General features: G+C 51.1%; 1 protein-coding gene across 2 annotated transcripts in view; it reads left to right on the forward strand.

The window, feature by feature from the left end:
* Positions 1 to 23,214, forward strand: part of LOC308228291 (protein CEPU-1) — a gene marked incomplete at both ends in the record, with an annotated part of 326,758 nt that overhangs the window by 273,645 nt on the left and 29,899 nt on the right. For both annotated transcript variants that reach the window (XM_080631564.1, XM_080631563.1), the window contains one exon: positions 4,023 to 4,255. In XM_080631564.1, coding sequence (XP_080487690.1) covers positions 4,023 to 4,255 — 233 coding nt within the window. The remainder of the gene's footprint in view (positions 1 to 4,022; positions 4,256 to 23,214) is intronic.

A 23,214-nucleotide genomic window follows, 5' to 3' on the forward strand; every position in this document is an offset into this window, starting at 1 on the left:
TGCTAAGTGCAAAGCAAGCAGCGATCAGGTTGGTGATTTCACCGAGCTCTTTTCAGTTCTAATTAGCATGATTCATGGCTTGTGTGTCCTGCTGGGTTGAGACAATCTGTGCTCTCCAGCCCAGCCCTCTGGAACACCAGCGATCTGCATTGAGAGGCAACCAAAAAGTGCTGTGTGCCAATTAGTACACTTGAGTAATTAAAAACCTCCTTCCTCCTACTGCTGGGCCACGTCCTCTCCCGTCATTTTCTGTGTGCAAACTCAGGAACGCAAAGAGAGGGGTTTAGGATTTCGTTGTCATTGCTGTGGGTGCCATGTGTGTTCCATGCCAGAAACACAGGGAGGTCCCTGTGGGAAGCGATCAGGGCACCCAGTTTGGCACCCTGTTGCTAGTTCATTCCTGTTGCTCAATAGTGGTGGCTGCAGTATGGGAGTGGGCTCTTTGGGAGCAGATCTGTGTCTGTAAAGCATCCTGCTCCCCCTTATTTTATCCCCACTGAGGGCTCTGTCGGCATTTATATCCCTGTTCATCTTTGTGCTTGCGTTACCTAAGTTGGGCAGAAACCTGATGGTGGTGTTTTCCCTATTCCAGTTTCTTTGACTGGTGTCCCTGCAGCCAGGCTGGATGTTGGCTGAACCCATGGGCCCCTTGCATGGGATGAGGAGGGTACAGGCATGAGGACTTTGGCTGTGGGGAAGAGCAGCCAGTCCCTAAAAGGACTGGCTTGCTTGTTGAGGGCAGATAGCAAACCCAAGAAGCTTTGGCTGCTGGAGATGTTGGGACAGGTAGGGAAGATGTATGCTTACAAGTCTCACCTTTGCTCGATGCATGCAACTGTCTTAAAACGCCTAAACTCCATCATTTGTGGTCATCTGAGTGGCAGCAGGGAGCAGATGGTCTGATGTAGCATTAGGAGCTACATCGCTCTGCAAACCATTACTACCTGATGCAGGAGCCGCGTGTTAGCAGCATCTCCAGAAGGAGAAACCCTGAGGCTTGGGGTTCGGTTTAGGAGGAGAGGAATAGCAGAGAGAGGGAGAGCAGCAGCATCTCCTCCTTGTGCTGACAGGCAGCAGTTTTTCATCCTGCTGGAGGAGAAAGCCTTGCCTTCTGAGCAGGAACGTAACAGGGATTAAGGATCTTGAGGGAGAAAATTACCTCATCTGTGCTTAATTGTTTTTACATCATCTTCTTGGAGGCAAGAGCTGCTTTCTGGCACCCCAAGGACCTCTCGCTCCCCTCCCTCCTTGGCACGTTATGGGGAGAGAGCCTCCAGCGAGGTGGAGGAAGCATCTCAGGGCTTTGCTCCTTGCCAGGAACAGGGTGGGAAGGGGGGAGGCTGCAGGCTCGGTAGTGGCTTTGCTCTCCACCTGTGCTTGGAACCCAGCTTCCCATCCAAAGCCAAAGGTTTTCCGCTCGGCTGCCTGTGTACGGGAGAGGAGAGCTTCCCATCCCGGCTTCTGGAGAGGGGAGCCGCTGGAGGAGGGAATGGGGAGCAGATGGAAGGGCTGGAAGAGCATCAGGTCGCTGCGGCAAGCCTCGGCCGCGGGGATCCCATCCGGCACGTAGGCGAGGAGGAGGAGGAGGGTTTAACGCAGTGGTTGGAGGGGGCCTGGGCAGAAGCACAACCCGCCACCCTCTAAACAGCACAGCGACCCCAGAGGTCGAAGTGTGTCTTCCCCAGGAGCTCTTTCTGTGCTTTATTATATATATTGTAGCTCAGGAGCTTGAAAGGAGGGAAGAAAATACAATAACAACGTCGAGCTTGCCCATCCCAGGGACAGAGAAGCGTGTCTGGGTGATAAGAAGCGATTGCGACCGGGTGCTGTGAAGGGCAAGAGCACTTATTTCACTGTTGCCTCATGCGTTACCTCAGCCCCGTTGCTTTTCAAAAGCACTTTAAATGCTCATACGATAGAGGGAATGCTTGGATTGCACACTGTCTGGCTCCATTATTATCCAGGGATCTCCAAACTGATGCGTTTCACAGAAAATGCTGCTCGCTGTCACCACAGGAGCCTATTTCATGGCCTTGCAATGAGCCCAGCACCAAATATCCACTGCATTAAGTTGAGCGCCGTAGGTTTGAGTTCCCAGCAGAGCTGAGGTTCAGAGTACAGGATGCAATAACCATCCTTTGGGATGAAACCTCAAGTTCTGCTCAACTTGAGCAAGTGAACTCTCAAGATTTGCTCCAGTTGTAGCAGAGCTGAAAACCAGAGCCAAGTTCTTGGTGTTCAGCCCAGGCTGGATCTATTGCCTCTTTTTATGTAGATAATAAAAATCTGCTCACATGTAATTTATTATTATCGTAATATCATTATGGAACAGCAGTAAAATTGTTTAATATCTCAGATGTTTTTCACACCAGAGAGGGAGGAGGATGGTGCAGTAACTTGGGTACTTGCCTAACAGATCAGCAGGCAGGGCTGCAGACTGGGCTGCAGACCACCCTTCTCACCTTGGGGACATCACTGCATGGGGACCCATCATCCCGAACCTCCAAATGGAACAGGCTTCCTAAGCAAGTGGTGGAGTCACCATCCCTGGAAGTGTTCCCAAGCCATGTAGATAGGGCCCTCAGTGCCATGGGTTAGTGGTGGCCTTGGCAGTGCTGGAGAATGGTTGGACTGGATGATCTTGAAGGTCTTTTCTAACCGAGTGGATTCTTTGATTCTCTGTTGTGTGTGGAGGCTGAGTGGGTTATTTAAGCTTCTCCTATCATTCTGGGGCCAAAGAGGCTCCATAAAGAAGCTGGCTGAGATGAGACAGCTTGACCTACCACAGCCTGGCAGGAAGAGCCCATTAAGCTTCTTGCATTCATTGAGCTTACCCCGTGTGAGACCTCACAGAAGCTGCTGTGCTCTTTTTTGGTGCCTCTGAAGTTAATTTGCATCCAAGCTACTGCACAAGTAATGAAGTAGATTGGGGAGAATATAAACAGTGGATCTTAGGCTGAGTGGTTTTATGCAGGGACATTATCCTCCATCGTTGCATCCAGCAAAGCGCGGCTAAATCCTAATGGCTCCATAATCCCAAACCTGCTCCATGAGAAGCAGGGGTTTGACTGGCTTGGAGGTGGCTGCAGCTTTCTGCTGGGCCAGCAGACAGGCTGCAGGGCTTCTGCTGCTCACCCATCTGGAGATGATTTGTGGACATAGAGGATTCAAACCTTGCTTGGGGACGTGAGGATGGAGGGTTACAAGCTGGTGGAGACCTTCGGGAGGAACAAGAGTGGCCCCTGCTAATGTGGGCATTAATAATCTCCTTCAGGAGCAAAGAGTCATCCTGGTTTGCACCGTGGTGTTGATTCAGTTGTTCAATAAAGCTGGATAGAGATTTCCACCTCCAAAGCATCACTTGATAAGGGAAATGCTTAGCTGGGGTAAGGTGCAGTAAGTGAGGGAGATGCAATGATGCAGATGATGGATAGGGAAGGAAGAGCTGGCAGAGGGAGAAGTGGTAGGAAGCAAAAGCTTCCTGTTTAGAGGTGTGATAGAGCTGGCTTCCTCCTCAGATAAATTTTCCTTGCTCCTTTGTGAAGCAGCCTGAGCTGCTCTCCTGGCTCAACTTCTCATTTCTTTGCCTGACACAGGGATATGAGGGTCTGAGAGAATGACAAGTGATGGGTTTGGGCAGGAGGAACCAAGCTGCATCCCCTCAAAGCATGGTTTGAGCTCTGGATGGAGGTTTTAGCTTGTCTCTGAGTTTGCAAAGGAGCAAATGGGAACAGAGGAGTCTGTTGGTGGCTGGTACTGAGTGGCTCTGACCTCTTTCTGTCTGAAATCATCGTGAAGCTCTTGGGCAAATCTCTGGAGCCACCAGCTTAGATGGGTATTGGTGCTCTGAGCAGGTGAAGTGCTGACATTGTCCTCTTTGGACACTGAAAGCACTTGGTGTCTGAAACTGCTGCTGGCAGCAAAGCTAAATATAGTGCCCAAAGGACCAGGAGGGGCTGGGGAAAGGAGGACAGAGCATCCAAGAGCAGCTCACTGATGGGTCACCTCTTTGTTCTCCCCAGCTGCTCCGTGGACAACCGAGTCACCCGAGTGGCCTGGCTGAACCGCAGCAGCATCCTCTATGCCGGCAATGACAAGTGGTGCTTGGACCCTCGGGTGGTGCTCTTGGCCAACACCAAAACCCAGTACAGCATCCAGATCCAAGATGTGGATGTCTATGATGAAGGCCCCTACACCTGCTCTGTGCAGACAGACAATCACCCCAAGACATCGCGCGTCCATCTCATCGTGCAAGGTAAGAGGAAAGGGGTTCATAAAGGGGTTGGGCTTGCTCTGATTCCTGTTCTTCCTTTTTGCCCTGGTGTCTTCTCTTCCCATTGCTCCCACTATCAGGTTTGAAGACAACTTGGTTCAAATGCAGAGGCTTGGAGAGCCCCAGTGAAGCTGGGTGATGCATTTAGCCACTTTTCCTGGAGTAGTCAGGGAGCGCTGATACAGCTTTACCTCCTGAAGTAGTCACTGGCAAACCCATGATGCTGGTGGTTGTGATTTGATGTTGGGTTGTGTTTGTTTTCCATGCTGGAGGCAACGCTTGAAGTAAAACTTGTGTTGAGGGAATAGAGCGAGCTGGCAGATTTGTGTACTCTGTGGGGGTGTGTTTAAGCCTAGCAACAATATGTGTTTGTGTGTTGAAATTGTACTGAGGAGGAGGAGGAGGAGGAGGAGGAGGAAGGTTGGCATGGGGTGGCAGAGCTCTTGCAGCATCCTGCTGGTGCTGGTCCATGAGTGCGCATCGATGAGAGAGCACAATGCACGTATACGCTCTCTTTGGCAAGCTTACAAGCAACATGGGCTCTTAAGAGGGGACCTACATGTGTGGGCACACATGATGATCAAGTAAATGCATGTTCATGCCACGTCCATCCCGCGTCTGTGCCGCAGGATACTGGCAAAGGAGGAGCCCACGTGGTGGGGCATACGGGCTGCAGTGTGCTGCCCTGGGGAAGATTGATGGCAAGTTTCTAATCCCTTGTTAGCAAGCTCTTTTTCCTTCCTACTTCCTCTGTGCCCTGAGCGGGAGCGCTCTTAGCATGAGACACCAGCTTGAGTATTGGAATCTCGTCTCGGGCTAATTTTCGAATGCTGATGGCTGTATTGATTTGGAAACAAGCTGGGTTAAAAAGCCATTGGTCTTATACGCAGAGTCAGGTTGAGCTCAACCACCATCGATACGCCAGGCCCAAGCATTATTGGCAGCCTAATGAATAGAAGCTGGGGGGGAAAACCCAAACCCAGGGCCTTTATTTCCCCCCCCCCTTCCTCCCCCTTTCTGTTTTCTCTTTCCTCTTGGAGCAATCAAGCAAACTAAGCAGAGCCAGACTTTTTCCATCTCCATTAACCGTGGAGGGAAGCGGATGCATCGCCAGCCCAGTTCCTTGCTCTTTATCTTGCAATCTATTATTACCTGCCTGAGTTTCTTAAGCCAAAGTCGATCACCCTCAAGTTCTGAAGCCGCTATCAGATGCTGGGGTGATGCAGGACAATTTCTATCTGTTCTGTTCTGATTCCCGTTTCCTAAATTTCCCGTATCACCAGGCATCCAGGCCCATCCCTCCTGTGTCTTGCTGTATCGTTAGGAAGAGACATTTGGGTACCAGAGGAAAAGGTTGTTTCTTAACTCCTTGCAGGATTCAGTGACGGGCTCAGTTCTATATCCATGCTGAACATCCTTACAGAAATACTGGCCTCCTAATTCCAAAAGCTTGGCTCAACCAGCTCTTTCTTGGGTGGAAAGTGGCAGAGCAGGACATGAAGGTGAATATCATGTGTAAGTAAAGGGAAGCCTTAATGACCTTAAGAAGTATTTGGCTGGGGTACCAGGATTAACTCTCCTCCCTTGGAAAATGGGCCCAATGAACATGCAATGTGGTATAACCCTGCCCTGACTTTGCCCTTGCGGCACCAGGAAAGGGCCTGGGGGCACACAGGAGCATTCCAGCCTCTCAGGATGCAATTAAATCATGCCCTGGGGCAGGCTGTGCTCTCCGAACAAGGAGCTCTTCCCCTTCCGACCAGGGTTTCAGCAGCCTGATGCTCCCTCAAGCAGGTGTGATGGGTGCATATCAGCCAGGGTCCAGGAGCCCTCATCCCACACTGTGCATCCCTCCTTCTCCCCAAGTTTAAGGAATATCACTTCGAAACAGCCGTGGATGGAGGGATTGAGAAGCTGGGGTTCATGTCTACCAGGGCTGCTGGAGGAAGGGGTGCTTTGGTGGGAAAGAGCAAAAACCAGAAGAGGGATAGGGGTGAGAGAGGGAGCTCCCTTTAGGGTATGAGGGTTGGGGATGGTGCCCCAAGGCAGAGGGAAGGAATGAGCTAGAAACCACCAGGAACTCGGAATGTCCACGCTGCAGCAAGGGGAGTGCCGCACATTTATTTCTAGGTTGACTGTATTGATGGCTGAGAGCCCAAAATAGGTGGGTAGAAGGCACCTCAAGAGCTAATTTAGCCCATCCCTCTGCAACAAGGCTGAGCCATCGCTGGCAAACACATGTGAAAGCTATTCTTGAAACTCTTTAACAAAGCAGGTTCTTCAGCCTCCCTTGACGATCTATTCTATTGCTCCGCTACCTTTATAATTAGAAAATGTATAGCTAATATCCAACTTCAACCTTCTTTGTTGCAAGTGGAGTTTTTCTCAGCCTATCCCCGGAGGATGTGGAGAACAATTGATCAGTGTCCTCTTTGTAACAACCTTCACTTTTGGGAAGGTTGTTAGCGTGTTGCCACCTTCTCTCTGAAAGGATCCAAGCCCCCTTTCTCCCACCTTTCCTTCTCGGTCAGGCTTTCAGGAGCACTTGTCAGTCTTGAAATCCTCTACAAAAGGCAAAAGGTGACTGCTTCCAGGAATAGCACGTTGGTGTATCTCTCCTTCCTGCTGCTTCTGTGTCAATATGGGACGAATGAGCCCCAGGAACGAGACAACAGTCTCTTGGCATTGAATGCATCAGAGTTCAGACTTGCTATTTCGGGGACTGCTTTAAATGGGGTCAGGTTCAGTGCTGGTAAAGCCAAGTTGATGCGAGCCAGCAATAGGGCTGCAAAAGGTCCAAGGAGGTTCTTAGCACCTGGAGCTCTCAGACTACAATGAACAGCTCAGTGAGTGTCCGTGTGTCTGGAAGGTGGTCTCTGCCTGTCCTGCTTGCTCAGCACTCATTTGTTCTCAGGAGGAGTTGCCATAAGGCCAGACAAAGCACAGGGAAGCAGCACTGCCCGTGTTTGCCTTGGACCCTGGGAAGAGTGAGAGGCTTGGGGGTGAAAATCCCAAAGGGACAAAACCCAGGGAAGCCCCATTCACTGTAGGCAAGCTTTGAACTCGGAGGGAGGCAGAAACCCAGAGTGAGAAAGAACACTCAGGCCCCACTGACCTCTGAGAAGCGATGCTTTCCCTTCCTCTCCTCTCCTGTATCCCGTCCTGGTCCTGCTTCTTGCCTCTGCAGCAGCATCTCAGGCACAGCCTCCCCCATCTCCTTGCTCCTTGCATGACACTTCTGCTATTGAAGCTGTTCTCTGGGTTCCTGGGTTTAAAAGAGAGAGGGGAGGGAGGAGGAGAAGGACAGTATCTGGAAAGCTCTTATTTGTATTGATAATATGCCGTCTCCAGTGCGCGCCTTCAAAACTCCCACTGCCTTGTAAGATGCATTAAGGGAAGTTGGCCTTATCTCCGCACGGGAAATGGACTTGGGGAAGGAGGCACAGTGCTGCCAGAGTTTAATCTCACTTAGGCACACAAATTTGCATGATAGAAAATGGTGGAGTTTTAGTGCGTCCAAAGAAAGAAAGAAGGAGGGGAAAGAAAAGGCAGGCGACTGAGGGGTATTAGCGCTTTCTGCTGCTTTATCAGTTCCCCTCGCCCTATCTGGCTCTTGCTGTTGTCACTGGAGCAACTAATCACCCCTCCCCTTTTGTTGGGGGTAAATGAGGTTTCCCACTCTTTCACAGGCCCGGGGTTAAGCTGCAAATCCCTGCCTTTATTAGGGAGTTAATTACCTGCTGCTGGACTAAAGGGGCTGTGGGTGAAGGTGGTGGGGTGACACTCCAATGCTGGTGGTACCTCACCCCATAACGAAGCCACCCCGGGAGCATCACTGCCAAGGTGTGTGCTGGTGAGATAAAGCCACCGGCGGGGCTTTGTTTCAAACCCCAAACGCTGCCCCATTAATTTTCCTTTGATGCCATAAGCCCCTTTCACTCAGGGGAGAATGAGGAGAACTTTTTGATGGCTCGATCATGCCTTGCGTTGGGGGTGCATGGGAATTGCCTGCCCTGCAGAGTGGAGGGAGGCTGGGAGGAAGGATCAGTCCCTGCAGTCCCCATCACTCTGGTCCAAAGGCCTCAAGGTGGCTTGTAGGGAAAACACACTGGATGGGAATGCGTTCCTTATGCCTGGTTTTCACTGGAGATGCTTAGAACCTTCCTAACCATGCTCCACCCAGAAACTTGGGCATCACTCATGGAGCTGGGGGTCACCCATGGGGCTGAGCCTGTGCCCTGCACTGCCAAAGCCACAATGGGGTGAGAAGGTGCAGAGGGATTTGCTCTTTGGTAACTCAGTTTAGAAGTTGGTCACGTGCAGCATCGGATGAATCCCAGCGGAAACCACAGCTCCTGGCATGGGTTTTTCAGGTGCATTCCACACCTTTTCCCCCCCATGAGAGCAGCTTTTCTGTCTTAGAAGCAAAAGCAGGTTTAGAGAATACCTTCTGAAAGGCGCGTGGAGAGCTGGGAGAGCCTCCCCAAATGGGTGGAGGGGAGGAAACCAGCGGCACGAAATGGAAATCCTCCCTCGCTTCGCCCGCGCTCTCGGCTCCGGTGACTGATGCGTTCCTTCCCGTCTCCCTTTGTTGCTAATCGCCATCCGTCCATCAAAGCATCCTTTCCTTTTGTAGCAGAGCTGTTGTGGAGGACTGAAGGTCTCCCACGCTCTCTCCCGCACTGTCCTAGTTGTTGGCTTTGTATCCCTGCACTGCTGTTCCCATAGGAAGCATCTCTGCAGGTCCCACATCCGTTGCTGCCCCCGTATCTCTCCATCTCCCCCCTGAGATTACCAGCTCCGTCTTCTCCATCAGCCCAGTCTGTGGGTTTAACCCACTGATGTTCTTCTCCATGTGGCCTTCTGGAGGCTCCCCCCATTCCCCCCCAAGCCACTTGACCTCTTTGCAAATCAATTTAACATCTGTGAGGCAGAGATAATAATTGTCACCTCCTTCACAGGGGGGTTGATGAGGATTAATTCATTAATGTCGACAGAGGTCTTTGAAGATGGAATGTGCTATCTGAGAGCTAAACGTTATTATTAATTAGCAATTATATGGTGGGGTGGGAAGGGGGGGAAACCAGGGTACTCCAGAGCCTGGACTGGAGCACTTTGGGCTGCCCCAGTTCCGTGCTGCTGGTGGAGGGAGCCAGCACACTGCATCCCGCTGGGAACGTGGCCCACTTGCGCTGCAGCGTCCTCCTTCCTAGAGCATAGAAGGGAGCCCCAGTGGTGCAAAGGGAGGGATGCGGAGGTGAACAGTGCCCGAGTGTGTTGACACTGTCCTCATTAGAAAGAGAAGCAGTAGGGTGGTGAGGCACTACACAGATTGTCCAAAGAAGTGGTAAATGCCCCATCTCTGGCAGTGTTCAAGGCCAGGTTGGACACAGGGGCTTGGAGCAAGCTGCTCTGGTGGAAGGTGTCCCTGCCCGTGGCAGGGGTTTGGAGCTGGATGAGCTTAAGGTCCTTTCCAACCCAAACCATTCCATGATTAGGTTAGGTTGGTTGGGAAGGGAATGCATCCTCCGTGCTTGCCTGGCACCCCAGACCCAGGGGAGGATGTAGCCCGTTCCCAAGGAGAAATAATTGGCAGGAGAATGGAGGAAGGGGAAAGAAGAGCCGGTGATTCATAGGACGCACAGACCGCTTCATTTCCTTTGTGGTTTCCTTTCTTGTGTACACCAAGGCTGTGGCCAATTTCTGTTTCTCTCCCCCAGTGAAGTGCTAACACTGTCATCCAGTGTATTGTGAGGTCTTTGTACTGGGGCAGCGTAATGGTGCCCACTGAGGTCATTTCCACCTCTGGTACACCTATGGCTCCTTTATTTCCATCCTCCTCAGCTCCAGCTGCTTGCGCTATTGTGGCAGGGCAGGTAACTCTCTTTGCTAGTCCCTCAGGGGTGCCCAAAGCCATGGAGGTCACCTTCTGATCACTCCTCTTGTAGAGAAGAAGAGCCGTTCTGAAAGCATGAGCTCCCTTTAGCCCTGTTGACCCATCCTCTCTAAAGGCTTTCAGGGAGAGGTCACTGCATCACCCGGAGCCATTCAATGGTGACTGCACTAATCTCTTTTCTGCAGAGAGGGTGAAAGTGGGAGGCCAGTTGTTGGCCAGACTCAAGTGGGTCTTGTGTTCATCCCCTGTGTGGTGTAACATTGCGCTGTGCCTCTGGGATGCATGTTGGGAATTTTTACAAGGGATGTAGGGACAGGACAAGGGGAATGGCTTTAACGTGCTAGAGGGGAGGCTGAGATGAGCTCTCTCTCTTAAGGTCCCTTCCAAACCAAACCAGGCTGTGCTTGTAGGATCTCCCCATCACCACATCTGGTTTCCAGAGTTGTTAGGCATGTTGGATGCGGGGGGGGGGGGGGGGGTATCGAGGTCGCTGCAATTTAATGTTACTGCAGTCATCTCTTTTGTTTTACTACATTAAAACATTTGTGGTGGAACGGTTGGACCACTGTGATGCGATAGCGGTACCTTAATGGTATTGTCACCATGGCAACCCTAATGGCGGCTCAATAACATTATTGCAATTTAATCTGATGACAATAAAATTAAGGGGAGAACGGTGAGACCTCACCAATGGAATGTTACTACAGTAACAGCGTTGTTATCACTGTCGCGGGAGCAGAGTCAACTCGTTGTAGTGTAACATTAGTACCGGCGCGTTGCTACTACAGTAACACAGAGCATCCCAAAGTCCCTTTAGGGGATGGGAGGAGGTGGCACTGCTGTGTTAGTGCTACACCTAACCCAGGGCTGTCACCACAGAAAGGTCATGCTGGTGGCAGGTCGCTTTATCCATCTAATTCCACAATTGTGATGTTTTTAGGGGTTATTCTCCTTCCTTCCATTGCCGGAGCTTTTTGGAGCGGGTCCGTTGCTTTAGCAGCAGTACTCTGCAGGGAAGGATTGAAAGCACTGCCTCCATCTAGTTCCAGATCCTTCTGCCCGGCGTTTTATAGCATGTGGCTGTTATGGAGTGATAACGTTTTATATTTATATGTCATCTTTCATCGTGAAGGATCCCAGCACAAGCTACAAATTATTGCGGTGCTGCAGGGCCAGGCTGGGAACCTGGCATGCTAAAGGAAAGATTTCATACAAGGGCACCAGAGCTCATTTTGCTGCCCTGAAATGAGCTGAGCATCCATACCAGTGCAAGTGAGGATCTCCTTGGAGGACAGGATTTACCCAGAGCCCCCAAACTTTGTGAGAGGGGTCTTGGTGCATCCTGAGCTTTGTGCATCCCACTGTCACTTGGGTGGGCATGGGGAAAAGTCCCCACTTTCCCAGCTTGCGTTTAGGGCTGGAAAATCATAGTGGAGGCGGTGGGGTAGGCAAACAGTGAGGATTACTGCTGCAAAAGGCATTTATTACTGCAGTGCTGGCTGCAGGGACACTCTGCATCTCAGCATCAGCTTTCAAGCAGCCCCAGGCTTGTAAGTGGTAAGGTGGGATGTGGATCAAGCAACATCTGGATGCTGGGGAGGGACTCTTCATCAGGGACTGTGGTGATAGGACAAGGGGTGATGGGTTCAAACTGAAACAGGGGAAGTTCAGGTTGGATATGAGGGTGCTGAGGCGCTGGCCCAGGGTGCCCAGAGAAGCTGTGGCTGCCCCATCCCTGGCAGTGTTCAAGGCCAGGTTGGACACAGGGGCTCGGAGCAAGCTGCTCCAGTGGAAGGGGTCCCTGCCCATGGCAGGGGTTGGAGCTGGATGAGCTTCGAGGCACGATTCATTCCCGACATCTCTGCAGTGCACGGGCTCGCTGCAGTTTCCTCCATCCTCCAGGGGAGGGAGTCCGAGCTGCCACAAATCTGCGCCCAGCATCCCAGGCGCATCCCTCATCCTGCCCAAGCCCAGCATCCCAGGGATGCGCACTCACCGCGCCACTTGCACCCCTGAATTAGCAACACGCTGCTTGGCAGGCAGGGGTTTATCCTCTCCTTGAGCTCCTGTGCTCCCTTCCAACTTCTCAGGGGATCTCCATCCCTTGACAGCTTTTCTTGATGCATTTGAAACCCAAATTTGGGTGAGTTCTTTGTGTTTCACAAGCCCAGGCTCCAGCCCTACCTCAAATCTGGACCTGTTCAGTGAGGCAGCTGCTTGGCTTCCCTTGTGCACCAGCATTTGATCTCTCTCCATGGGTATTTGGACTCTGACCACCACAGTAATTCCTTGTTTGTCCTTTAATAAAAGACCCGTGAGCCCCCCTTGACACGGAACTGGTGGGACCTGAGGCATCCTTCATGCCAGCTCTTCATGGCAATCTGGCCCTGCATCCATCCTGCCAAACCAGCTCCTCCGAGAGTTACTTGTTTGAAAACACGAGCAGCGGCTCATCTCCCATTCAGTGTTTTTCCCCATCATTTGCTTTATTAAATATTGATTTTCTGTTGCATTATTAAACCTTAAGTCGTGAGCATAAATTCAGATTTGATACTTTAATCTGGCTCCTCTTTTTGGCCTTTAAAGCTGAGTTTTCTTGCCAGTCCCACTGCAGGCAAGCCCAGAAGCCTGTTGTAGAGACTTGGGGAGTCAAAGAGCAGGAGCGAAGTGCTCTTCCCAAGGGAGTTCGGTCTGTTTGGTGGCATCCATGGGGATCCTGGCTTCAAATCCTGTATAGACCATGGGTGAGAAGTGTTTAAGCTTTTCAGGGCTATAGGCCTCTCTGGTTTGTGATAGCATGGACAGATTGCAATCTGAAAGGGGAATTCAGGCTGGAGCCACTGCATGGGCAGAGTGGCAGTGAGGCATCCTTCCACATGCCCCACTCAGTTTGCTCCCGAGGCTTTTTGCTGCTTTGCCTTGCCAGAATTGCCATGCTGAGGAGCCGTGCTCTCTGCCAAGGGAAGGAAGCCACAGATGGCAGTGCCTTGTCCTAAATGCATCCCTCAGAACACAGCTCCTGGGCGCTGCTGTACAAAGCTGCGCTTTGCCACCCTACAAACCCCTGGCGAACCCAGCCGTTGGCCTCTGCCAAAGCTCCAGGCAAAGCCAGAGGGATGCCTGGCTTGAGGGAAACCACCAGCCAGGCAGGAGCAGTGCAAGCGGCCACCAGCATGTCCCTGAGAGCCAAGGTGGGTCACAGTGACCCGCACCGCCTGCGCCCCATTCGCCTCCCCTTCCCTATCAGCGAGCTGCACGCATCCAGCCACTGCCAAAGCCCTTCCTGCCAGCAACCAGGTGTCTGAACATGTTTCCAGAGCCAAGATAACTCCACAGCCAAAAGGGAGGAGGGGGAAGCAGTGTGGCAGCGCTGGCAGAGTGAGGAGGATAACAAAAAGTAAGGAAAACAAGGGGGGAAAAAGAGGCAGAGGGAGGCTTGCAAATGGCTTTTGGCTCCCCATCCGAACGGGGCATGAAACCCGCGCCTGGTGCTGAGCAGTGATTTAAAACCAGGCTCCCAGCGGCAGGGAAAGAGGCAGAGGGGGAAGCAGATGTGAACACAATGCTGGAGATAAAGGAGAGGCCAAGGGAACAGCTGCTGAAGAGCCAGCCTGACCCTGCCGTCTCCCATAGCGGGTTCCACGTGCTAGAAAACCTCCAGCAGATATCCATGAGCTTAAGGACAGGCTGAAAGGGGTCACTGAGCCCCAGGGGAGAACAAAGCGGGGAATCAGGAGGTGAACGTGGTGTTTTCCACACTCTTATTGCTTGGATTTTAAAGGAGAGGTTGGAGTTTGGAACAGAGGAGTTGTATTGAAGCATCGAGAGAGTTGTGGGCTCCTTTTCCTTTCTGTTCTGGTGCTGCAATGGGAAAGAAAGAGATGTAGTAAAGGAGAAAGGGGAAGAGAAATTGAAGTGGAGAACGAAAGGGCAAGGATCTTTGGAAAAGATGTGGAAATGTGGTCTGGGCATATTCCTGGCTTGGATTTTGGGGGTCTGGCTGGTTTGGGGTCTGAGAAGCTGGTGGTGTGAGATAGCAACGGGTCCCCTCTGCCCTGTTCCTCAGCAATAAGGTGGCTTTGCTCCTTAGACCAAGGTTGGAACCCTGGAAGAGCCCCACTGGGTGCAGACAAGAAGAGGTCTTCTTGCTCTAAGTGGACCCATACACTCGTTTTGCCTGCCTGGGTTACTGGTCCCATCACATAGGGATGCCCAGAACATTTCAGCTCTCCTTTCCCTTGGTAGCATCTAGTGTAAGACTGTGTTGAGGCAGTGGAGGTTGCAGCCCGTGTGCTGCTTTGCTGTCCTACACAACAAATCTCATTGCACCTCCTTCACTGCCAAACCCTCCCCATCACCAAACCAGGGCTGTCCTTGCCTGGACCAGCCTTGAGACGAGGGGGCAAGAGAGCTGCTTCTTTGTGGTTTGCCCTCCTTGTAATCCCTCCTCCTCTCAGCTGCAGCCTTTGATCCTCCTCCTCTTTCGCGAACACTTCGCTCATGGAATTCAATCTTTCACGCGGTGTTTTCCTTCCCTATCTTCCCTTTTTTTTTTGGCAGAGCCTGCCTGAAATGCTGTTTTATTTTCCCTTGCTCCTTCAGCAGCAGGGCTGTATAATTGATGGCCTCGCCAAGCTTTCTGAGCTGAACATTAAACCCTTCCTGCCTTGGCTCCGACCGGAGTTCATTACTTTCTGAAAAGCTTCGTTGTCTGTTTGTGCTCAGATGATTGTTGTTGTGGAAGGGAGGATATTGTCAGCAGAGAGAGAGGAGGAGGAGGAGGGGCTGGATTTGGCCAGGGCTGCTTTGTAATGAAATCCTCTTTCTTTTTAGCACATTTTGGAGTGGGAAAAAGCCTCTTTTAGCAGAACCAAAATACCGGCATCCTCCCGAAGGCAGGAGCGCAAAGCTCAGACCTATGGGTTAGTTGGGGGGGGGCTGTAGGAAAATGCTGCTTTGCAAATGACCTGCAAGAGCGAGGCTCAACTGCTTTAGTGCTGGCTCCATCATTTCCTCATTCTGGTGCTGGGGGTCACTGGACTGCTGTGGTTTTGCATCTCTGTGGCAAGACGAAGCAGGAGTTGTTTGCGCTGTGCTGCTGCTACTTCTGCCTCTCCGTCTTCCTCGTTGGGCTTTCAGCACTTAAAACACAGCAAGGAAGGTGATTACAAGGCTTGGAGATGCAGTGACACTTTCCTGCCAACAAATAATTGATTTATTAAAGACATTACAATGCATTCATGGTTGAGCGTTCAGGGTTTTCCTTTGAACTCGCTCAGAAATCTAAAGGGATTGTGCCTGCTTGCAAGTACCGCGGGCAGAATAAATCTGTGCTCCCCCATCTCCTCCCCCTTTGTGCAGCCACAATTTCATTTCCCTTTGACGGGCACCAGTAAATATCACAGCTCGACAACTCCAGTCCAGTGACCGGTGTGATCCAATTTAATAGCAGTTAAAAATTCAAAGTGATTGTTAGCCAAATGGAAATGGAAGATTTCAGCCCCTGCCTGCCTTGGGGAGGAAAGGGAGAATAAGGGAGGGTGCGGGGGATGGAGACAAATGGACTAGATAAAAAATAATGGAAAGTAACTTAATTAAGAGGCTCGAGCCGAGTTAAAAACAGTCAGGATTTGGAAGCGGAGGAACCACAGGGTTGAAAAATGAAAGAGAAGGAGGAAAGAAAGGAAACTGGGCATAAAAAGCCTCCCGAAATGATGAAACGCCAAGGGAAGGAGGCATAGAAGGAAGGGGTAAAAACAGGCCTGCCGTGGAAAGCAGGAGCACATGGGGAATAAACGGTGCTGGCAATGAGGCTGGGTGTTAGGAAGACAAACAGGGATGCTAAAGGATGATCTGGAGGGGGATAAGTCCCTAGGGCTTTTCTGGTGCTCCCAAAGGCATGAGGGATGGCCAAGAAGAGAGCTTTATTTGGGAGAAATGGGAAATGAAGGAGCAATCCTAATGGAGAAGGAGAACAGTCCCCGTTCTCCTGGCATGTCCATGTCCCTTATTCCTTTTCTTTGTTTTTAGCTCTGCCTATTTGGGTTGAAAATGGGTACTGAAATGGGAATTGCCTCTCTGTATACCTGGGTATCCTGCTCTGCTCTCCACAGCCTGATAACTCGTAACTGCAATGGTCTCATGTGGACCATTGGATATATACCTGTCCCGGCAGCTCTCCTGGTGCCTTTTCCATGGCTTCCTGAGCTCCACAGAGCCTGGAAAGCAAGTGCTGAAAAGCAAATGGGTGCTTTTGGGCCATTTAACCTTTGGGTCTCAGTTCTCCAGCCATGAAGTGGGGATAATGATGCTCCGTTATCTCACCAGGGTGATTTGATGATGGGGTTGTTAATGCCCACACTGCGTAACGCTGGGGTAAAAGCTGGACTTGATGATCTTAAAGGTCTTTTCTAACTCAGTTGATTCTATGATTCTATGGCTGCTATTTGTTCTCCTGCTTGTTTCTGGCAGCTTTATTCAAGCCTTGGTTTGATCCCCTGGCTTTGAAGCAGTTGGGGTGCTAGTACGGCATGGATGCTACAAGGTGCCTTGGCTAGGGTGCAGGATGAGGAGTACTCCATGGGAGGCTCTTGGAGCCCGAGGAGGTGAGCCTGCAAGGTCAGGGCTGTGTAAAGAGACTGAGGGGAGGAAGTATTGGACCAGGGCATCTTTGGGAAGGCAGAGCTGCCTCTGCTGCAGCAACGGATGGGTTCATAAGTCTTGTCTGAAGAGATGCGTTCCCATGGGGACAGGAAGAGCAGCAGCATCTGGGGGCATAAATCACCTCACATGCAATTCATTCTGAACTGCTGAGACTTGCTGACCTCCCACTTTATAAGCAGAGGAACAAAGGGTCTGGTCTTAAGTAGCAGCCTCCGGATCACCTAATCGGAGAATAACAGGGCCGTGCTCCCTGTCTGATCCATTCATTTTTCACTGGAGTCAAAGGCAAGCAGGGGAAGAAGCCCGAGCAGAAGCAAAGGCTCTGGTTGGAGCACGAGGAGACACAGGCCAGGGTTAAGCTCCATGCTAAGGGCTCAGGAAGGCCAGGAGGAAAGGGGCTGTAGGGGTACAGCAGCACTTGTGTGGTTAGAGGTTGTTTGCGTCCACCCTTGCCTCCTGTATATCTCTTTCCACATCTGCCTCTTCTTCCCCACTTTGTCCCATCCCTCAGCTTTGATGCCTAAAGGTAGTTTGCAAGCAATGATTTCCAGACTGAGGATGCAGCCTACATTCATCTCCTCCTTTTTCATGTGTACATGGGGCAAAGGCTTTGTTTTTAGACTCATGGAATGGTTTGCATTGGAAGGGACCTTAAAGCTCATCCAGTTCCAACCCCTGCCACGGGCAGGGACCCCTTCCACTGGAGCAGCTTGCTCCAAGCCCCTGTGTCCAACCTGGCCTTGAACACTGCCAGGGATGGGGCAGCCACAGCTTCTCTGGGCACCCTGTGCCAGCGCCTCAGCACCCTCACAGGGAAGAGCTTCTGCTCTATATCCACCCTGAACTTCCCCTGTTAGAGTTTAAATCCATCACCCCCTGTCCTATTGGTACAGCACCCAAGTGCAGTGGGGTCCGAGGGTGTCAAAGATGTCATGGGGAAGCTTGGGAATGGAGGAGAGATAGATAAACAGAGCCAAAAGGAGACAAGTAGACCCAGAAGAGAGAAATAGGCTTCGATTTAATCAAAACTTGGGGCTTTCGTTTGGTTCCACATTAATGCCAAGGAGCTTGATGGGTTTTGAAGTAAAAACCTCATCCTCCTTGCCTGGGCGCGGGCTCCTCGAATTAGACGAGTGTCAGTGTGGAAAGTGTAATCATAAACACTTTGTGCTCTAGTCGGGGGAGAGAGCGTGGCGATAAGAACAAATATGCAAGAGCAGAGTGTGTTTTTAATGGAAGGGAGATTTATTTCTCTCTGTGTCTTTTTAAGCCTCTAGATAGATCTTTAAAAAAAACACCCCATCCCAACCCACACACAACCTGTCTGCCTGAAATAGCCGAAATGTAATTTAAAGAGCATCATTTTAACTAATACTTCACTTCAGAGGCACCTGCCCTATATTCGTTGGAGATGCAGGCTGCATTAGAGCATCTGATATATCTTTGGAAAGGAGGTTTGAGCTTCTTTTGTTCCTGCCTGGTTCCTTTGGATGAGCAAAGTGGCTCAGCCCTCGGCGTGCTGCCCAGTCCTTGTGGGCAGAGAGATGGGGCAGGGGGGGCATGAGGAGACCCCCATGATATCATGGAACCATAGAATGGTTTAGGTTGGAAGGGACCTTAAAGCTCATCCAGTTCTAACCCCCCACCACAGGCAGGGACACCTTCCACTTGGAACAGGTTGCTCAAAGTCAACCTGGCCTTGAACACTTCTGTTTTGTGAGTGATCAAGCATTATCTGACCTCATGCACTTGATCAGGATCTGAGATGCTGTTGTCTCTAATAAGCCTGCAAGGAAGAGAAATACTTGTTACAGCATTGATAGAGAGATGGGACCTGAAGAGACCAAGTGTTTTGCCCGGGACTGCTCTGGTGAGGCAGGGAGCAGTGCAGGCATAGAATCATAGAATGGTTTGGGTTGGAAAGGGCCTTAAGCTCATTCACTTCCAACCCCCTGCCATGGGCAGGGATGCCTCACACTATCCCATGTTGCCCAAGGCTCTGTCCAACCTGGCCTTGATCCCGGGCAGCTTGCTTCCGTTATCGAGGATGAGGGAGTGCTAGGATGAGCAGGAGGGAAAGGAGAGCTATTGTCACATCCTTAGCTCGCCCTTTCTGCTCTGAAGTTCACTTGTAATATTCCTCTCGACTCGGGTTGCTAATGCGTTTTGTTCTCCCGAGCGCGCGGGGCCCAGCTTCCCGCTCAGCCTTTAATTAGTTTCTGGATGATGACATCTCCACTGAGAATCATCTCATCGTGTCCCTCCGATCTCGGGGGGAGATAAAGGAATCTAATAAAGACATCCAGCATTTCTAGGTGATGGCTTTGACAAGCTCGGTATTAACCACAAGGCGCCTTCCAACTTCCTCGGGTGGCCTTGACACGCTCTGCCTCATCCCCACTTTTCCCAGCGGGTCTGGGAGCCTCCGTTCAATGTCTGGTGGGATGAGAGGGATGGAGCAGGGGGCACGGTGTCCCTGCGCAGGGTGAGATGGTTGCTGTCGGTTTGGTGGTCACTGTCATGCCTTGAGGAGAGGTGTCAATAATGCTGGGAAGATGATGCAGGTCTCTTAAGGCTTTGAGATCCTTCAGTTTTCTGGCTTTCAGGAGGCGTTGCTTGGCTTCCCGGGGGAATCCCAAGCGGCTTGGGGTGCAAAAGCTGGAAACAAGATCCTTGCTCCATGTGTTTGGAGCTGAAAATGAGATCTGTCTAGACAGGGAGCTGCACCACCAAACTGGCTGCGTTTGGCTGCTTATCTTCATGGGTAGCAATGCACAAACCTTCCTTGTACAGCTTTCTTTTCCCTTCGTTTTCGTCCATCATCATTAGACTCATTTTAGAGAAGGGAGGAGAGTCCCACAAATTCCTTTGTGAATCATAATGTGAAAGCAGAGCTCAGGTCTCCCGGAGTGAGGAATTCTGCCTGCTCTGTGAGGCTGCTATTAACAGTGATGTTAAGCTAAGCCTTGCTTGATTCCCCAAAGGTGTGGGGCTTGCTGTCAGGTGTTTCTTCCTTTTTGTGACAGGAGAAAGGTTGTGGATCCCTTCAGAGCCTTGAAAGCAGGGACCAAATTACCCTGGATCCTTAGGGTAAGATCCAGGTTGGTGACCTGGACCCATCCAAAAGTCAGGAAAAGTCCTTCTGATGAAGACCTGACCCTCTTTCCATGCCCTACCTCTTGTGGCATATCCCTTGTTGACTGCAGTAGGAGTCTTGCTGATTTATGCTGTCGTAAGTGGAATCAGATTGGGCTTCTTTTTGGCACTTAGCTATAAAGTTTGTCTGCAGCAACCCTGCTGCTTCTGTGGTGAATTATAGCCACGTTCCCAAATCCTTTCTTAATGAATGATTGGAAACGTCTTGTTTCCCGTCTCCTTCTCTGAATGATCACGCTGCCGTGCTGTGTAACCTGCTGCAGACATGGGCATAAAGAATTTGGTGTCCTCCAAGCTCGGGAGAGCTTTGCTGCAACAGGAGCTGTTTCCTGCCTGGGAAATCATTTAGGCACATCCCGGTGCCGTATGACACATCTCATTACACCTTGCTTTCAAACGAGCTATTGCCATTAGTTAGTTATTAATTGCTTAGTAAGGTGGTTATGGATGTCCTCTTCATTTCCAGGCTTGCTTTCTTCACTGCCAGGTTTGCACAGAGGGGGATCAGTCTCTTGGCAGAGCCGAGCCAAACCAGGAATGCCGGTGCGGAAGGAGATCATTGTGGAGACCCAAGGTAGAGGCAGCTCCGATGGGCAGGATCAGCACTTGTAGTGTAAAGGGGTTGTGTACAAGCCTACACGAGTGAGCAGTGTAGGTGGAAGCTGGCTTTAAAGCTGTGTTTGCCCTTCCTTGCCCCCTCTGCCCAGCTCCTGAGCAGTGTTGATGTGGCAGAAGGATAAATGGAGGCGCAGCTCTCTCAACTTGCTTTCTGCCTCCCTTAAAAAGGACTGAAAGGTTTGGAACGCAAAGGGAGGAGAAGGCGCAATGCCTGGCACTGCAGCAGCCGGGTGCTGGACCTTCTCCTGACCCACTGGCTGCTGCCGGAGGAGAGACAAGCTGCTCTAGTTACAACCTGGAGGAGGCGGATGGGAGAGTGCAGTGTGGGTCCAACTCTTTGCACCAACCTGTAGCATCCTCAAACCCCAGGGGTAGGACCCATGGCAGCAGCACGCTGTAAAACACAGGGAGTTCTGGAGGTGACAGCAGTAAGAAGCTGTTACCAAAGCAGGAGCAGCAGCAGCCTGATGTTGAGGAAGCTGGCAGTGCACATCACAGATTGCCTGCAGAACGCAAGTCTGACTCTCCCTCTTTTTCTTTCTCCGAGACACATTTATAGTTGTTCTTTGTTGTTTCCTTTGATCTGGAGCAGATGTTGCTCGTGCTGGAGGATGGAGGTTTGCATGTGTTATGTATGAGGGGGAAGCGAGGAGCTGCTGGGCTCGCTTGCAGGCTGCTGCTGGGGCTGAGTCCTTTGCACCGCTCCGCTCAGCTCCCGCGTGAGACGGGGCGTGCAGGTCTGTAAAGGTCACACGTGTATTTCTGCACTGCCAAACTCTACCCAGTTTGGCTCCAAAAACTGGGGAGAAAGGATGTGGTTAAGGCAAAAGAATGCCATTACTCCTTGCAGGTGAGGCTCATCTGAGGGCTCCTTCCCTGTCTCTGCTGGAGAGACACAACAAGTTTCACCTCAACATGAGGAAGAGCTGCTTGGCGTTGAGGGTGGCAGAGCACTGGGACAGGCTGCCCCAAGCAGGGGCTTGGAGCAAGCTGCTCTAATGGAAGGTGTCCCTTGCAACTGGATGAGCTTAAGGTCCTTTCCAACCCAAACCAAAGCGGGTTGTGGAGTCTCCTAATCTGGAGACATTCAAACCCACCATGGACATGGTCCTGTGCAACCTGCTTTAGGTGGCTCTGCCTTGGCACGGGGTTGGACTGGATGATCTTCAGAGGTCCCTTCCAACGCTAACGAGTTGGAGGAGTACTTGTGGAAGGCACTGGTCCCACAGTGGGTACCATGGCAGAGGAGGTGGTGTAGGTGCCCTGCTGCATCCCTAGGACATGAAGACCTGTGCTCACCACTGCATCATCATGGGATGCATGAGATTTTGCACCAGTGCTGGCTCTGGGACGGGGGTTTGGAGGTGAAAGCACAGTGGGGATATAGCCTGTGCCAGTGGCAGGAAGGTGTCTGTGCGCCAGGGAATCTATCTGTGTAGGCAAGCACATATGCTTGGCTCCATAAAGACATCTATCACCTGACTGAACACCCTCCAACATGCAACGCGCCATATGGTTTGGTTAAATATTTAAGTAAGCTGCTTTCTGGCCTGAGGACTCCATGTGTGTGAGCAGGAACCACAGCTGGGCAAACTGGGAGCATGTCCTGGAGGGACTGAGAGCAGCCCAGAGCCCTTTCCCATCATCATGGCAAGGATAGGGGAGGAAAAGAGGAGCCAGATCGATCAAACACCAGCCTGGCCCTGGGGAAATCTGTGCTGTGTCACTGGAGCAGCTTGGCCAACACTGCCATGTTCAATCACTTGTAAGCAAAAGAGATGCTGAGCACAAAAGGCCTGCCCGCAAGGAGAGGGTTCCCGCCTGGGAAGCCTGCATTGATTTAGCTTTATTTATTTATTCATTCCCAAAGGAGCACAGCTCCATCTGCGTCCTGCATTCAGCAGAAGAAATTCCTCCTCTGCCCCATTGCTGCAGAAAAGCCAAGTGATGGTGGAAGTGTTTGAAGGCAGAGGGAACGGGAGCACCAGTGACCATTAAATAAGACTAAATAGATACTTGTGAACCCTTGTTTATTAAGGCTTCCCTCCCTAGTGTGGGAAGAGCCTTCCCCCTACCTGATGAGTCTCCAGAAAGACATTTTACATAGCCCTGGGGTTAATTATTCAAGCGTTTAATTAGCATGCAATAACTGCCATGGTAAATCCCACCACTGCACTTTGCATTTAAGCGCTGATGTGGTCACTCTGGTTTTACTTCCCAACCATTCCTTCTTCATCTCACCTCAGGTGGGCTGCAGCAAATTGGCTTTTCCCAAGCATGTCGCAAGTATAACGGGCTGTTTCCTTGGTCTATATGTGGCTTGAGCTGCGCTTGCACTTGGAGTTGCAAAGTCTCCCATTGCCCAGCAGAGCAGCACCACAATCACCTCTCCTTCTCTCCATCATTTGAGCAACATTTAGATCTCCTTCTGTATTGATGAGGAGGAGGATATAATGCTCTTAATAAGGGAAATCTAAGTTTAATCTGCTTTGATTAAGGTTTAGAATCTGGTCACCCGATTTGATTGCAGATGTTTGTCTCCTGCCTTGTGGGTGCAGCACCAGAGTCACGGTGCAAAAGCTGACTTGATTTCCTTTCTGAAGTCTCG

This window comes from Psittacula echo (genome assembly GCF_963264785.1).
Source record: "Psittacula echo genome assembly, chromosome: 18".
NCBI lineage: Eukaryota > Metazoa > Chordata > Aves > Psittaciformes > Psittacidae > Psittacula > Psittacula echo.